The 15,111-nt window shown below is 53.2% G+C and overlaps 1 protein-coding gene across 1 annotated transcript; it reads right to left on the minus strand.

The window, feature by feature from the left end:
- Window positions 1–1,003: 1,003 nt before the first annotated feature.
- Window positions 1,004–3,607, minus strand: ARHGDIA (Rho GDP dissociation inhibitor alpha). Its single transcript, XM_069481804.1, has 6 exons — window positions 3,546–3,607; window positions 2,005–2,222; window positions 1,816–1,899; window positions 1,509–1,585; window positions 1,368–1,431; window positions 1,004–1,265 (listed from the first exon to the last, which is right to left on the minus strand). Exons 2-6 carry the CDS (start codon window positions 2,192–2,194, stop codon window positions 1,066–1,068), a joined length of 615 nt encoding a protein of 204 aa, XP_069337905.1. The 5' UTR covers window positions 2,195–2,222; window positions 3,546–3,607; the 3' UTR covers window positions 1,004–1,065.
- Window positions 3,608–15,111: the final 11,504 nt, after the last annotated feature.

Below are 15,111 nucleotides of genomic sequence, written 5' to 3' on the forward strand. Positions count from 1 at the left end.
ACCGGGGAGGGGAGGGAGGCACAGGAGATGGCTCCCAACTGTGTGCACTTGGTCCCATTTGTCCTGGCTGGGTCCAGGGAGGGCCTGCCCGGGGAGGGTGGCACTGAGAGCCTGGGGGCAGAGGTGGCAGGCCAGCTGGCCCAGAGGACGGCACATTTGGAGGCAATAAATACTGACAGGCCAGGCACGCAATTCCAGGCGGGACGATAAGGCTCGGCCACTGGCTTTGTCTGGGCTCTCTGTGGGGGAGGTGGCTCTGAGCACCCCACTGGCACAGAGAAGGCAGAGGCCTGAGGACACGCGGCCTCCCAGGTGGGACTGGAGGCTACTGGAGTTTTGGCAATTTGGCTTTCCCCAAGCGGCTGGAGCCCCCCTCCACAGCCCTGGCTGGGGGAGAGGGGGGCTGGGCTGGCCAGGCCCAGCAGGCTGGGAAGCCAAGGCAGTGCGCCCCACCCCACCTCCCCAGGCCATCAGATTTGTGGACAAGGCAAGGACAGGGAGACCACATGCTCATGCAGACACAGGGTTAGAGGTTAGTGCGGCCCCCACGGCACGTTCCACATGTTAAGGCATCATGGTTAGACGGAACCGACAGCGATGGATGAACTGGCGGAGTGTGGGGCTGGAGAGCACCGCCCGGGGGGCCCTGTCCTGGCTGCCCAGCTCCACACCGGGTGGAAGGGTGTGTGCCTATGAGACCCCACACAATGCTCTGCTCCCTTGGAGAGCCAGGGCCTCAGGCATGACAGGTAGAGGGGGCCCGGAGGGACACAGAAAGGGCAGCAGAGGCTGGGGCCGGAGCCTCTCTCCCCCACAGCACAGGCAAAAGCAGCAACAAGACACGAGACCACCGAGGAGGCTGGGGGCCTGTGGGCTGGAGGGCTGAGGAGGGGCAGGCAGAGGAGCTCCGGCTGAGCCAGACCCAGAGGCAGACCAGGGTGAGGTGACGGCCGGGGAGGGGCCCTGTCAGCACTTTGGTATGGGGTGGGGAGGGGCTGGGGTAGAGATGGGGCACGTCCGTCCGTCTGCCTGTCCGTCCGCCCTGCCCGCCTCCCAGGCCGGGGCTCAGTCCTTCCACTCCTTTTTGATGGTGAGATTCCACTCCCAGGACAGGTGGTCAGTCTTGTCATCGTCTGTGAAGCGGGACTTGATGTTGTAGCTGCCGCGAGCCAGCATGCCCTTGGGCGCCTCCTCCATGGGGGTCAGGAACTCATACTCCTCGGCCCGGGGCCCATAGCTCCCCACCATGTAGTCGGTCTTGTCGACTGCGGGCCACAGGGAAGGGGAAGGTCACCAGCGCTGCCCATCCGCCCGTAGAGCAGGCACGCCTGGGCTGCCCCTGCCCCACCTCCTGGGGCCTCACTTACTCTTGACGCCTTTCCTGTACGTGTGCTGGATGTATTTCATGCCGGACACGATCTCTCTGTTCACCTGGGGGCACCCGAAGCTAGAGTCAGCCGAGATCCCCAGCCCCCGTCCCCCACTGCCTCCAAAAGCCACTGCCTTACCCGGAATGAGATTTTTATCCGGTATTCCACACCCTCCTTCAGCACAAAGGACTGCTTCTTGAAGCTCTCCAGATCACCTGTGTTAGGGAGGACGCTCAGGGTCACCCAGCAGCCTCCAGGGACGCCCCCAGTCCCACACACAAAGCCAGAGCCTCGAAACACCACTTGGCCGCACCTCCAGTGCTGCCCACCAGAGGGCGCCGGTGCTCCAGGAAGTTATTTTTAGGGGCAGCAACAGGACGCAGCAAGCCCCACCCAGACACCCCCCTCCCCGCCCCGCCTGCCCCGCCCGCCCGCCGCAACTCACCTGTCAGGTCCAGTTCCAGGGGGCCTGGGGCTGAGCTGCACACCAGGGTCAGGCGGGTCACGATGACGTTGGGGACGTTGGGGTCTGGGGAGTGACAACAAGTGAGAGCCCACCCCTTGCTCTGCCCTCTGCCACCAGTGGGGGAAGGGCAGGGAGCAGCCACAGCGCTTCCTGCTGCCCCAGGCTCACCTGCAGAGACGGCCACGCGACCCAGCAGGGCCTCCTTGTACTTGCGCAGGCTCTCGTCGTCCTTGTCCAGCTCCTGGATCTCCTGGATGCTCTTCTGGGCTGGGGGCTTGTAGTTGACCGAGTGCTCATCCTCCTCGTTCTCAGCCGCAATCTGCGCCAGCTGCTCTGCAGTGGGCTCCTGCTCCGCCATGCTCACCTCTAGCCTGGGTCTGTGACACCTGTGGGCGAGGCGGGGCTATGGCAGCCTGAGGGGCAGGTTATGCTAGCAGAGCTTCAGCAGGTGGCAGGCAGGCCTTGGAACCTGGGCCCCAAAGGGAGGTGCAGGAGGGTTGGCTTGGGGAGAGCTTCACAAAGGGCCCAGAGAACAGGTTCCTGCGACTTAAGGGGCTACACTTGCCTCCCTCCACCCCCCACCTACCTTGGGGGTGCCCCTGGGGCAGTCTCAGGGCCCCAGCCCAGCTATGACATCCAGGACTATGTGGGAACTGCAGCCCATCACCAAGGATACAAGTCACACCTCCTCCACCAAGCAGAAGGCGTGCAGGGGGGGCGGTGGATACCTGGCCCCAGACCCAATTCGCAGGTCCCTTGGTCTCTAGAGCCCTGCTGCTCTGAACTGCTCTAGTCCCCTTGCCCCAAGGGACCCCCCCCCCCAGCGGATACCAGAGCAGGGTGTCCCAGACAAGGGATGCTCCTTGGGCCAGTCAGGGACACAAGTCTGTTCTGGCTCAACCTGCAAACACAGGATGCTCCTAGAGCTCAGAAGTCAGGGGCCAGCCAGGGTCCCAAAAGGGTCCAAAGAGGCACAAGGACCCTAAGTGTTTTGAGGTTCCCTCGAGTTGTGAGGATCTGTCACCTAGACCCTAGAAATACTGCATCCGCTCAGTATTCTCAGGACCCTCTTTGTAGATCCAAAAGTGCCCAGGGCAGCACTGACCCAAAAGACACCTCGGCGCAACGCAGCGGCGGGGCTTCTTCACGCCCTGATCCTTCCGGGCGGCGTGGGAGGTGGGTCGGGGCGCAGCCCACCACAGGAGAGGTACCAGCCTACGCCCCAGACCTTCCCCCGCCACCCGCCCAAGGCCCGCTGCTTCCTCCCGACGCCCCCGAAAACGGCCGCAGGCGACCCAACTCGGGGCGCGGCCCACACTTCCGCAGGGCCCGAAATCCGAGTGCTGGGCAGATGGCGCCCCACCCCTGTCCGCCCCGGGGCGCGATGACCGCGGCGGCCCCACCCGGCGCCTCCATCCCCGGGAAGGGCGCGGCCGGCCGGGCCCCGGCCTCGCGGCGCCACGCGAGACGCCCACCGCGGGCCGCCCGCGCTCCCCAGCCCCCGCCCGCGGCGCGCCGTCCGCCCCGGGCCCGCACGTGGGGCCACCGCCCGCCCGCGCCCCGCCCCGGCCGCGCCGCCGCCGTCCCCGCCCCGCCCGCGAGACCCGACCGTGGGCGCAGGCGGGGCGCGGACAAAGGCGGCCCCGCAGCCCTCCCGCGCGGCCCCCGCCTCCGCCGCGCCGCGGCCCCCGCCCCGCAGAGCCGCTCACCGGAGGGTCGGCCGCGCGGCTCTCACTCCCTCCCGCACCGAGTGACGAACGTCGTCGGCCGCCGCCCGCCGGCCTGTCACTTCCGGGGTCACGCGACTTCCGCTGGCCGGGCGGGGCCGGCCGGCGCGCATGCGCGGCGGGCGAGGGCGCGCTGCCGCCATTTTGCGGGGCTGAGGCAGGTGGGCGCGTTCCCCGTGGGGACTGACGTCGTCGCACTTCACTTGGAAATACCTTTAGCAGTCGTCTTTGTAAATGAGGCATCCCGTCACTCGAGCCCGGAGCGCCCCTCCGTCCCGGCCCTTGGTCCCGCCGGGCCTCTTGATCAGGCCTCTCGCCGCGGGTCGTCCGCGCGCGCCCGCTCGAGGCCCGCGGGGGCCGTGGAGACCCGCAGAGGTGCGTGGGCGGCCCCGACCCCGCCGGTCCGCCTGCGCCTCTGGGCGTCGGGGGATGTCCCTGTGTCCCGGGACTTTGAGAGTGAACGCTGGACGTGGCGTTGAGTTCTCACGGAGCCCCTGCGCCGGGGCCTCTCCCGCCAAATCTAGACTCCAGCGCATGGCGGCCCCCTCCCTGCGCTGCTGTGCTCCCCAATGACTGTCCCCCCACGGATGTACCCCCATGGCTGTCCTCCTCAATGACTGTCCCCCACACGGCTGTGCTCCTTCATTACTGTCCTCCCACACACGTCCCCCGTGACTGTTCCCCACACGACTGTCCCCTCCCCAGTGGCTGTCCCCCACCACAGCCGTCCTTTAACATGGCTGTTCCCCCAGCACATTGCTGTCCCGAGTGTCCCCTCATGTGGACAAGGTTGTGTATGGTGGGGCGGAGCTTCTCACACTCCAGCAGTCCCTCCTGGAAACCTGGTCCCTGCGTCAGGCTGGCTGGTGGGACAGCCAGGGCTTTTCCTTCCAGACTGAGTCACAGAATTCCTGGGGAGCAGCCCACTTGGACACCTCACACAAGAAATACTCCAGAGAAACTTCTGTCCCTGTGGAATCCCTGAGCTCTTTCAATATGGAGGGTGCTCCTGCCACCATGAGCAGATGATGGGGCTGCTTCAGCCTGGAGGTCACCACAGGACCCCAGAATTCCCACCTCCTTTGCTCCAGTTGATGAGATTTCAGACATTGGTCCAAACCAAAGAGCATTTTGGAGCATCAGGAAAAGCCACAAGAAACATGGGTGGCCAGGCCCAGCCATACTGCTGCTCCCCTCCCCTGCTGGGGTCCCAGTCCCTAAAGGCTCCACACAAGATATGAGGGTGCTGTGCCTCCCCCAGTCCATGCCCTGCAGCATTTGTTGGGATTGTAGTAACGTCATGATGGACTCTTGCCTGTTTATTTATTTTTAATTTTAGAGACGGGGTCTCTCTGTTGCCCTGGCTGGAGGGCAGTGGCGCGGTCATCGCTCACTGCAGCCTCGAAATCCTGGGCTCAAGTAATCCTCCCGCCTCAGCCTCCCCAGAGGTTGGCTTCCTTTAGTTTTTCTGTACAATGACAAAGGAAGGTTAATGTTATTTTGAACTTTTTATCAAAACAGAAAAACAGCTGAAGAGATGTGAGTGCAGGACACAGGAACGGCCATACTCAACCCCAGGAGCAGCCCAGCAGAAGAGAGAAAACCGTGAGAACCACACCTCACAGCCTAACAGTATTCAGACATTTTGGCTCAGTGAGGTCACTTTTAGGACTGTATGCTATGGAAATAACCTTGGATATGCGTAAAGGTTTAGTCACAAGGACATGTTTGTTGCAGCACTTTTAAATCAAAAATGTCGGCCGGGCGTGGTGGCTCACACCTGTAATCCTAGCACTCTGGGAGGCCGAGGCGGGAAGATAGTTGAGCTCAGGAGTTCGAGACCAGCCTGACCAAGAGTGAGACTCATCTCTCCTAAAAATAGAAAAAAAATTAGCCGGGTGTGGTGGCCCATGGCTGTAGTCCCAGCTACTCAGGAGGCTGAGGCAGAAGGATCCCTTGGGCCCAGGAGTTTGAGGTTGCTGTGAGCTATGATGATGCCACTGTACTATACCCAGGGTGAGAATGAGGCTCTGTCTCAAAAACAAACAAACAAAAAACAACCCTTTGTTTAATGACAACTTGTCACATTATCCTTTTTTTTTTTTTTTTTTTTTCCCCCTTTTAGAGACAGGGTCTTGTTCTCCAAAATGCTGGGATCACAGGTGTGAGCCACTGTACCCAGCCTATTCAATAGAAATATTTAATGACATAAAAGGACAATTTTCTGTTGTTTTTAGAAAGACAATTTTTCAAAGCTTTTTGAGGAATAATTTACAAAATTCACTCACTGAAAGTTTATCATTATTTCTAGTAAAATTGTGGAGGTGTGCAGTCATCACCCCAGACTTTCTTTTGAGTGGTTTGTAGTGATGCCTACTCCCTCCACCCCAGGCTCAGGCAACCATGGACCTGCCTTCCATGCCTAGAAATTTGCCTTTTCTGAATGGTTCACGTGAGTGGAATTGCATAACACGTAGCCTTTCATGTCTGCTGATGTCACCTAGCGGAATGTTGCTGAGGTTCATCCATGTTGCAGAGAATTTTGTCCTGTATTGTATTGTATTGTATTGTGTGAGTATACCACACGTATCTAATCACCAGTTAATGGACATTGGATGGTTCCCTTTAGTCCATTAGGAGTAATGGTGCTATAAATATTTATGAGCATTATAAACATTGTACTTAGCCTTTATGGGAACGTATGTTTTAATTTCTCTTGGATAGATTCCCGAGTGGAACTCCCCAAATGTTTTCCAAAGTGCATGTGCCATTTTACGTTACCAACAGTATTCGATCTATGTGAACATTCCAGTTGGGAACACTCTTGCCAACACTTGCTATTGTCTGTCTTTTTGATTCTTGCTATCCTAGTAAGCATCTTTTCCACATGTGATGCTGGGACAAATGGATATCCTTACACACAAAAAATCTTCAACTCACTCCGTGCACAAAAATTAACACAAATGAATCTCACTGTGGGTTCAATTGGCATTTCCCTGATGAAGATTTTTCCTTGGTAAAAACCCATTTAAGGGCTGGGTGCGGTGGCTCACGCCTGTAATCCTAGCACTCTGGGAGGCCGAGGCAGGAGGATCGCTCAAGGTCAGGAGTTCGAGACCAGCCTGAGCAAGAGCGAGACCCCGTCTCTACTAAAAATAGAAACAAATTATCTGGCCAACTAAAATATACATATAGAAAAAATTAGCCAGGCATGGTGCCACTAGTCCCAGCTACTCGGGAGGCTGATACCATGGCACTCACTCTAGCCTGGGCAACAGAGTGAGACTCTGTCTCAAAAAAACAAAACAAAACAAAAAAAACCCCCAAACCACTAAAAATACATATAAGAAAAAATTAGCCGGGCATGGTGGCACATGCCTATAGTCCCACCTACTTGGGAGGCTGAGGCAAGAGGATTGCCTGGGCCGGGCGCGGTGGCTCATGCCTATAATCCTAGCACTCTGGGAGGGCGAGGCAGGCAGATCATTTGAACTCAGGAGTTCGAGACCAGCCTGAGCAAGAGTGAGACCCCGTCTCTACAAAAAAAACAAAAAAAAAATAGAAAGCAATTAGCTGGACAACTAAAAATATATAGAAAAAATTAGCCAGGCATGGTGGCGCATGCCTGTAGTCCCAGCTACTCGGGAGGCTGAGGCAGGAGGATTGCCTGAGCCCAGGAGTTTGAGGTTGCTGTGAGCTAGGCTGACGCCACAGCACTCTAGCCTGGGCAACAGAGTGAGACTCTGTCTCAAAAAAAAAAAAAAACAAACCTATTTAAGGCCAGGCACAGTGGCTCACACCTGTAATCTCAGCACTATGGGAGGCCAAGGCGGGAGCATAACTTGAGCTCAGGATAAAGTTCAGCCTGGGCAACACAGCGAGACTCCATCACTACAAAAAATTTAAAAATGACCCAGGTGTGGCGGCAGGTGCCTGTAGTCCCAGCTACTCAGGAGGCTGAGGCAGGAGGATCGCTTGAGCCCAGGAGTTGGAGGCTGCAGTGAGCTGTGATCTCATCACTGTACTCCAGTCTGGGTGATGGAGCAAGACCCTGTCTCAAAAAGAAAAAACCTATTTAAGTCTTTTGCCTATTTTTAATTGGATTGTCTTATTATGAGTACTTATATATCCTGTATACAAGCCCTTTATCAGATATATGATTTCTAAATATTCTGTGACTAATCTTTCATTTTCTTAATGGCGTATTACAATTTCAGCTTACATTCAGGTCTACAATCCATTTGGGTTGATCTTTGTGTATGGCAGGAGTTGAGTCAAAGATCTTTGCTGTGTAAGGACATCCATTTGTCTCCGCACCACCTGTTAAGGATAGTAATTTCCTCCATTGAAATGTCTTGGCACCTTTCTTGAAAATTTTTCATCAAAAATTTAAGAGTTTATTGCTGGACTCTTCTGTTCCATTGACACGCTTGTCTTTAATATCGTAATTTCTCGATTACTGTAGCTTTGTAGGAAAATTTGAAATCAGCTAGTATAAGTCTTAAATTCTTTTTCAAAATTGTCTTGCCTATTCTAGGTCCTGTGAATTTCCATGTAAATTTTGAGATCAGCTCTAAATTCCTACAAAAAGTCCTGCCGGGGATTTGATAAGGATTGTGTTGAATCTATAGAACAATTTGGGGAGAATTGCCGTCTTGAGTCTTTTAATCCGTAAAAGAATTTTTGTGCATTTATTTGATCTTCTGAGTTTCTCAGTATTTTAGTTTTTAGTGTATGGGTCTGGCACTTTATTGTTAAATTTGTTCCTAAGTATTTTATTGTTTTTGATGCTAACGTGAATGGAATTTTCTTCATGTCATTTTGGGTTGTTGATTCCTAACATACAAATTTATCTGATTTTTGTGTATTGATCTTGTATCTTGCAACTCTGAAAATTCATTTACTAGTTTGTGGGATTCCTTAAGGTTTTCTGCATGTAGAATTATTTCATCAGGATGAAAAACAACTGGCTTCACCCTTTCTCAGATAGGATGATGCTGACTTTTGCCCAGGCTGGACTCAAACTCCTGAGCTGAAGCAATGTTCTTGAGTAGCTAGGATTAGAGCTGGAAGTATTTTTGTGAACTGCCTATTCATATCCTTGTATGTAAATGTTTCCAGTGTTCTGTTTGTCTTGATTTTCTTGGTACTGCTGGATTTACAGAAGTTGTTAAAAGCTCTTCCTGCTCTGCAAAGACAGGGGCTCTTATTTTTAATCTAATGATACAATGAACACACCTACAAAACTGACAGTGCTTTCTTAGCACCCCTTTTCCCCAAGTCTCAAAGCTGTCTTGTTCTGGTTGTTTGCCCACACCGAGGCCTGGGCAGAGTCCACATGGACAATCCCCGGTGCCCACCTTCATCTCCTTTTCTGTGCCTGGTGCCACTTAGGTGCCCACAAGTCCAGGCAGCTTGGGGAGAACGTCCCGTGTTCTGGATTTGCCGGCTGAATCCTCCAGGTGTCCCATGGTGGCCCCTTCCATCCATCCCCGAGCTCCTCAGGATGAGCTCCAGCTCCAGTTTCAGAGGTGGTGCCATGGGCTTCCGAGTGTCACCTCAGGGACACGTCTTCTGCTTCTACCTGTACTGAGGTGCAGTAGGTTCCAGGAAGTTGGGCTGCTCCATCCATTATCAATGGCCCTCAACTGTTATCATTTCTGACTTGCGTCAATTTAGCAGGCATTGCAAAATGGTGATTTTCTAATCATCTTTCCATTAATTAGCTGGAATTCTTTGAAAGAAAAAAAGAATCTCCAACCTCCTGTCACCACTTAATTCCCCCCAAATCAGTTTGGACAGAAAAGACAAATTAAATGCCTGATTCTTTCCTTTTATTTGCCAGTTTTTAGAATGAGTTAGTGCCCTGGCAACCTCCAAAAGTAAACATTAGATGTTTCTTCTTAAGCATCATTATGAACTCTTGGGTGTTTATACAATTCAACATAAATTTCTTTTAAAAAACAGATATTAAGTCTATGATATTAAAAGTAACTTGAATGACTTGTTTATGAAGGATTTATATACAAATAAAACTCGTATGCTAACATTTTTGTATATAGATATTAATTTATAAGAAATTAACATGATAGAACGTTTGATGTTTCTACAGCCTGCAGAGATAACATCAAGATTAACTTTGCCCTAGCTTAGGCTACACGATCACAGACAAGCTGATGTATTTAAAACGAAAGAGATTTACCTCTTGGTATTCTCATGGCTTTATTTTTACATTAAAATCTTTAATGATGTATTATTTATTGCTATTTTCCACCAAATGGTTGAACAGTCAATCCCAGGGTGACTTGTTATTAACTAACAACCAAAAAAAGAATTTAAATCATATAAACATAATTTATGAAAATCATACAACCTTATATAATTCCATAACAACACATGTAACTTACAGAAAAAAAGAAGGAAAAATCAGCTAGCATGTGGGGAGGCCACAGGGAATACGGTGGACAGGTGGACCTAACGCAGACTGCTCACCCGGGCAGCTCTGACATCCGTACTCTGACAAGGCTAAACACAAAAACAGCAGGACACAAATACTGCACCTAGTTAGCAAATGTTTCTCACAAGGGTACAGGGCCAGCAATCCTGAAGCAGGTTTAGGTGTCTACCTCTGAGCGCCGGCTTCTCTCCCTGTTATAGGAAGATACTACAAACGAGGAGAGAAGGGGGAGAATGAACCCAGCTGTTGGGTTGGAGTCAGAGATGACAGTTTGAACTCATGGTTTTTCAAAAGTATATATACAGCTAGATAGCTACAGATATAAACATACAAGTGTGTGTGCGTGAGCTAGCGCACACGTATGTACTTCCTAGCTGTGTCCCGAGGGGGCCCAGAAGCCACCAGCACACCAGTCTCCAGTGAAAGGGAGGGCTCCTTGGAGAACTGGGGGATTCCAGAGTCAGGGCAGGGACAACAGAAGCAAACCTAGAGCCTTTCACGGAGCTGGAAATGAAGTTAGTGCTTAAGGAAAGATGAGGCCAGGCTCGGTGGCTCACGTCTGTGATCCCAACACTCTGGGAGGCCGAGGCGGGAGGATCATTTGAGCTCAGGAGTTCGAGACCAGTCTGAGCAAGAGCGAGACCTCATCTCTACTAAAAAAAAAAAAAAAAAAAAGAAAGAAAAGAAAGAAATTAGCTGGACAACTAAAAATACATAGAAAAAATTAGCCGGACATGGTGGCGCATGCCTGTAGTCCCAGCTACTCGGGAGGCTGAGGCAGGAGGATCGCTTGAGCCCAGGAGTTTGAGGTTGCTGTGAACTAGGCTGACGCCACGGCACTCTAGCCTGGGCAACAGAGCGAGACTCTGTCTCAAAAAGGAAGGATGGGCATGCAAGCAGCACAGGACACCACCTTGAAGAGCTTCCGAAGCCAAAACTCAAACAATTGAGCAACAAAACAATAACAGCATCAGATTATAATTCATAGAATAAATTCCCGAGTCCATACTGACACAAACAACTAAATAAATGGTGGAGAAAGGACTGCGCTTTCTTAGAGAATTCTAATTAATAAATGTCAAAGAGCCAGGCATGGTGGCACCTGTAGTCCCAGCTACTCAGGAGGCTCAGGCAGGAGGATCACTTGAGCCCGGGAGGTGGAGGCTGCAGTGAGCTATGATTGCGCCACGGCACTCCAGCCTGGTAGACAGAGCGAGACTCTGTCTCTGAAAAAAAAAAAAAAAAAAAAAAACAACTCGAAATAAATAAGGGAAATGCAAAAATCACTATTGAATACCACAGTAATAATTACTGGATCTACCAACAGATGATAAAACTAGTGGGTGTAACTTTGAAAAGATATTCTCTTAGTACCTAAGTATCTCCCCAAGGAATTTACAGATTACAAAGGGGAAAACAGCAACTTTACAATGACGAAACCAAGCAGCCACCACCTGCACTGAGTGAGCAAGGCAGCAAGACCAGGAGGCAGACGGGCCAACAGCAGGTGTCCCGGCACGATGCGCCAAGGAGGGAACATCTAGCTGTGGCATCCACGTCTAAAACATACGACCCTAGTCTAATCGTAAGAAAGGTCATCTTTCACAACTTGTTTGTGAAAAAAATAATAAAAGAAAGGTCAGACAATCCCCACTGGGGGACATCCCATAAAACAGCAGACAGTGCCCTTCAAAAGTGTCAAGGTCACGAAAGACCAAGAAAGGCTGACGCACTAGGAGTCAAAGATGACTAAAGCAGCAGGATGGACATGGACGAGGAAAAATATGCCTCTAAGTGTAGTTGGATCATGAGGAAAAGTCTTATCCTTGATAATAACTTCTATTGGATTCAGACATAAAAGATCATAAAGAAACCGCAGGCAAAACCACGAGAGCGCACTTCACACCCAGTAGGGCAGCTAACTAAAAAAGACAGATGTTAATAACAAGGGTTGTAGAGAATGTGGAGAAATGGTGACCCCACACGTTGCCGGTGGGAATGTAAAATGCCACAGCTGCTTCGGAGAAGTTTGGCAGTTCCTCAAAAAGTTAAGCATGGTTACCCTGGGACCCAGCAATTCTACTCCAAGAGAAGTGAAAACCACGTTCATGCAGAAATGTATACATAAAAGCTGACAGTACCATCATTCTAATAGTCACAAAGTAGAAACCACCCGAATGTCCACACACAGAACGAAGCTCTGACGCGCCGCCACACGGATGAACCTCGGAAACGTTACGCTAAGCCACAGGAGCCAGCCAGTCCCGTAGGAAATGTTCAGACCAGAGACAGAACGCACATCAGCGACTGCCAGTGGGTACAGGTTTCTTTCTGGTGATGGAAATGCTCTGGAAACTGACAGTGGTGGCAGATGTGTGACTCTGCCAATGCACAGAAAGCCCCTGAACTGTGCATTTCCTCTAAGTGGGCGAACTTTCTTTTATGTCAAAACATCTTGATAAAGCTCTTATTCCAGACAACCCTGCAGTGAGTGAGGAACAAGGGCCCCCCGGAGGGTGCTGGGAGGGCAATCTGGTCTGTATCATCACCCTTTCCAGCTGATTGATTGTTACTTTTTCTACTAAAAAAACCTACTTTCTTTAAAAAGCACTTCATATTCCATACACTGTATTAAAACAAAATACGGTCTACTCCATGGCTCTGCCTGTTTTGGCCACTGTGTGGCTGTCACCTACAACCAAGCCCCTCATGCTGGGCCCTGGCCATCCTCTGCCCCGGGCCCTGCCTCCCCACCTTGCTGCTCTCTCCCAGGGCAGACGCACCTCCGGCTGCTGTGCCAGCAGGTTCCCTCCTTCACGGCCCTGCAGAGCCAGAGACAAAGGCCCCAGGTAGCCTGTCCCTCACCCACACCACGCTGGGGTCCTGCTTGCTCCTGAGCTCCCCAAGTGCGTCCCCACCTCAGGGCCTGCGCAATTGCTCTGCTCTGCGCCCCCAGCATCCACGGGGCTCCTGCCTCTTACCCTCCAGACCTGAGGCCAGCGGGGCCCTCGCCACTCCCAGCTTTGTTTCTTCACAGCCTCGTCACCAGCGGGTATCCATATTCCACTTCCTCCTGCCTGTCCTTCACCAGAAGGCAGGCTCTGCACGGCAGGGCTTCTGTTTGGCTCACTGCCGTTCTCCCTGGCATCTGAACATGGTGTCTGGCATGCAGCAGGCACTCACAGGGCTATGGGGTAAGGAGATAAACTTCCTTTTCTTTAAGCTCTAGAATGAAAAGACGGTGTCAGTGGATTCTCAGGAGGGTGAATGAGATCTGTACATCATGGGTCTCAGCAAACACTTGTTGACTGCATAGCCCGTAACAGAGGAAACGGCTCTTGAAGTACTGGAATCTCTCACCTGTTTCCTATACTAGACTATCAGCTTGCTGAAAGCAAGAACAAAAAGTTACTCATTCACACGAAGACCCAGGTGTAGACACAGCAACCTAACACGAGGTTTAATACGATTCAATCCACACCTTTGCTTACACCAACCCGAAGCCAAGAATCCTTGCAGGAGCTCACCACTTCCTCTAGTCACAAGCCACATGACTGCACCTGAGAGCCGCCCTCAAGGACCTCAGCCCAAAGGCAGAGCTGGGCAGGCCGTGTGCCAGCGCCAGGACAAGCTCCCGTGCCCGTGCCAGCGCCAGGACAAGCTCCCGTGCCCGTGCCAGCGCCAGGACAAGCTCCCGTGCCCGTGCCCGCGCTGCCTCTGCTCCCGGGTGCCGGCGAGCTCCTACTCTCAATCCGTGCTGGGCTGGAGAAACGGACAAGAACAGGGCCTTCTTCCCCTCCACGCATTTGAAAGCCCGCAAAGCATAACCCTGGCTAAGCCTGAACTGTGAGGCCACGTCTGGGCCGGTCGCTTTGCCTTCCCACTGGGACGGAGGGCTGCAAGAGGCACGGGGCGTACCCTGTGCCTGAAGGCCGCACGCGGGCTGCCAGGCCAGTCGGTCCGCGACAGCTCACCGCGCAAAGCACGTGAAGAAGGCGCAGGACAACCCCATCTCCCATCCTTTCAGTCCACACCATCTGGGGGACGGCAGCCCGTGCTGGCCCTTCGCTCCCTACTCCAGGCCTGGCACCGCCCTTCGCAAGGGGCCAGAGGGTCTAGCTGGCCAAGGCGCCCTTGGTCTCCACTTGTCCTCTGTGCAATCATAGAGGAGTCTCCTTCTTCCTCCCTCTCAAAAGCATCTCCGTTTGGACACTAAGTTAAATGGTCCTCTGGCCCTTGAAGTAAAATAAGGTTTCCCGTGTTGCACAAATAAAGCAGCGAAGGCTTCATATGCCTAAGAGGCTTGGCCCAGCTCTCCTAGTCACTGCCCACGGGGAGCCCGGGTGGCACCCAGCTCTGGCTGCCCCCATCACACCAGTTACAAAGGCCGAATGCCCCACCGCCCTCCTCTGACCACTTGGCAGCACCTACACTGCGTCCCCCAGGCTAACGGTGGCCTTCACTCCTGTGGTGACATCTTATTTCTAACCTCACCCCCCTCTGGCCCCCGGTACAAAGGCCTCATGATGCTTCACTCCCATGCCCCTCACCCCAAGGCCAACAGGCCCCAAATCCTGGCCATTCTTCCCTCCACTTCCTGTTAAGCCACCAGCCCCTACCCTGTCAGGCCGGTCGGTCCCAGCACCACCACCTCTTGTTCGGCCTGACCTCCCCGTCCACCAGATGTTCTCTTTAGCTTTCCGAGCACTGGGGAACGAGGCCACTCACGCACTCCAGCCAGCGGCCTCCCGGCTGGCACGTGCCTGCCCAGGTCCCGCTCCAACACTCAGGGCCCAGCCAAAGGCGCCTCCTCAGGGACAGCCTGGTTCCAACGGGGTGGACAACTCCCCCCTAGTCACAGCCTTCTCTCACTGCCACAGCAACTAAACCTGGGTATCCGATGATCCTCCCTGGAGACTAGGCCCCTCGGAGAGCTGACATTAGACACGCTGCTCATCCGTGTCTCCAGCCTGTGGCCTCGGCTGGCACAGAGCAGGCTGCAGCCACTCGTCTGTGGCCATACCTCTGTCACTGACAGTTGAAGGCCACTCCTTAGTCATGCTCCCTGCCATGACTCAGTCAGTCTCTTCC

This window comes from Eulemur rufifrons, chromosome 9 (assembly GCF_041146395.1).
Source record: "Eulemur rufifrons isolate Redbay chromosome 9, OSU_ERuf_1, whole genome shotgun sequence".
Taxonomy (NCBI): Eukaryota; Metazoa; Chordata; class Mammalia; order Primates; family Lemuridae; genus Eulemur; species Eulemur rufifrons.

What these genes read in the sequence shown, in the direction of transcription:
- ARHGDIA (XM_069481804.1), bottom strand. Translation starts at nt 2,194, where the DNA reads ATGGCGGAGCAGGAGCCCACTGCAGAGCAGCTGGCGCAGATTGCGGCT. An exon ending in TCGCGTGGCCGTCTCTGCAG is followed by an intron (nt 1,900 to 2,004) that starts GTGAGCCTGGGG and finishes GTCACTCCCCAG; the next exon opens with ACCCCAACGTCCCCAACGTC. An exon ending in CCTGGAACTGGACCTGACAG is followed by an intron (nt 1,586 to 1,815) that starts GTGAGTTGCGGC and finishes TCCCTAACACAG; the next exon opens with GTGATCTGGAGAGCTTCAAG.